General features: G+C 30.1%; 1 protein-coding gene across 1 annotated transcript in view; it reads left to right on the top strand.

Moving 5' to 3' along the window:
• Nucleotides 1–284: 284 nt before the first annotated feature.
• The window catches only part of LOC106883018 (GPN-loop GTPase 1), a 3,503-nt gene continuing 3,076 nt past the window's right edge, over nucleotides 285–711 (top strand). The window contains exon 1 of the mRNA XM_014933876.2: nucleotides 285–583. Within this exon, the coding sequence (XP_014789362.1) occupies nucleotides 422–583 (162 nt within the window). The 5' untranslated portion in view covers nucleotides 285–421. The remainder of the gene's footprint in view (nucleotides 584–711) is intronic.

Raw genomic sequence — 711 nt, 5'->3', positions numbered from 1 at the left:
TCGACAAAGTCGAATTCTAAATGACATTCGAATACGTTAGGAATATTAATGTTTTCATTTGAGTTATTTTTCTCTGCTGTTTTCTTATACCTGTTTCTCTCACTACTACAAACCGATAACTAGTTTATTCGCCCATATGACAACTAACCTTTTGTAAATATTGAATTCATAAAACTTTAAATAATATTTTTTAAATCTAAAAGTAGTATTTAAAAAATATTTGTGCTCTATTAGATATTTTCGTATAAATTATATTTTCCATTAGAGAGAAAAAAACTGGGTTAACTTGAAAATAGATTTGATATCAAATTAGATTATTTAATTCTTATAATATTTATTTTATTCTAATCTTTATTTTTAAGATTAATTATATTTTACACTATTAGTTTACGAAACTGTGCTAATTGTTTATATTTACAACATGGCGGATGCGAGTGAAAGTTCTCCGTCGGAGAAAGAAGAGAAAATGACACCTGAAGATAATAATAACGTTGAAGGAGCTGAAGGTGGAGATAGTCAGGTGAAACCAACATGTGTCATTGTTCTTGGAATGGCTGGATCTGGTAAAAGCACATTTGTACAGGTATTCATTCATTTTTCTTGCTCGTCCCGATTCATGACTTGTTTATACACGCTGCTTGTTTATATTAAGTCAGTCCTCACTGAACAGACAGGTGATCAAAGACAATCCAACAATCACTATCCATCCTC

The sequence above is a fragment of the Octopus bimaculoides genome, unplaced genomic scaffold (assembly GCF_001194135.2).
Source record: "Octopus bimaculoides isolate UCB-OBI-ISO-001 unplaced genomic scaffold, ASM119413v2 Scaffold_20892, whole genome shotgun sequence".
Classification (NCBI taxonomy): domain Eukaryota; kingdom Metazoa; phylum Mollusca; class Cephalopoda; order Octopoda; family Octopodidae; genus Octopus; species Octopus bimaculoides.
Note: the sequence above shows the minus strand (reverse complement) of the source record. Positions and strands in the feature narration are given on the sequence as shown.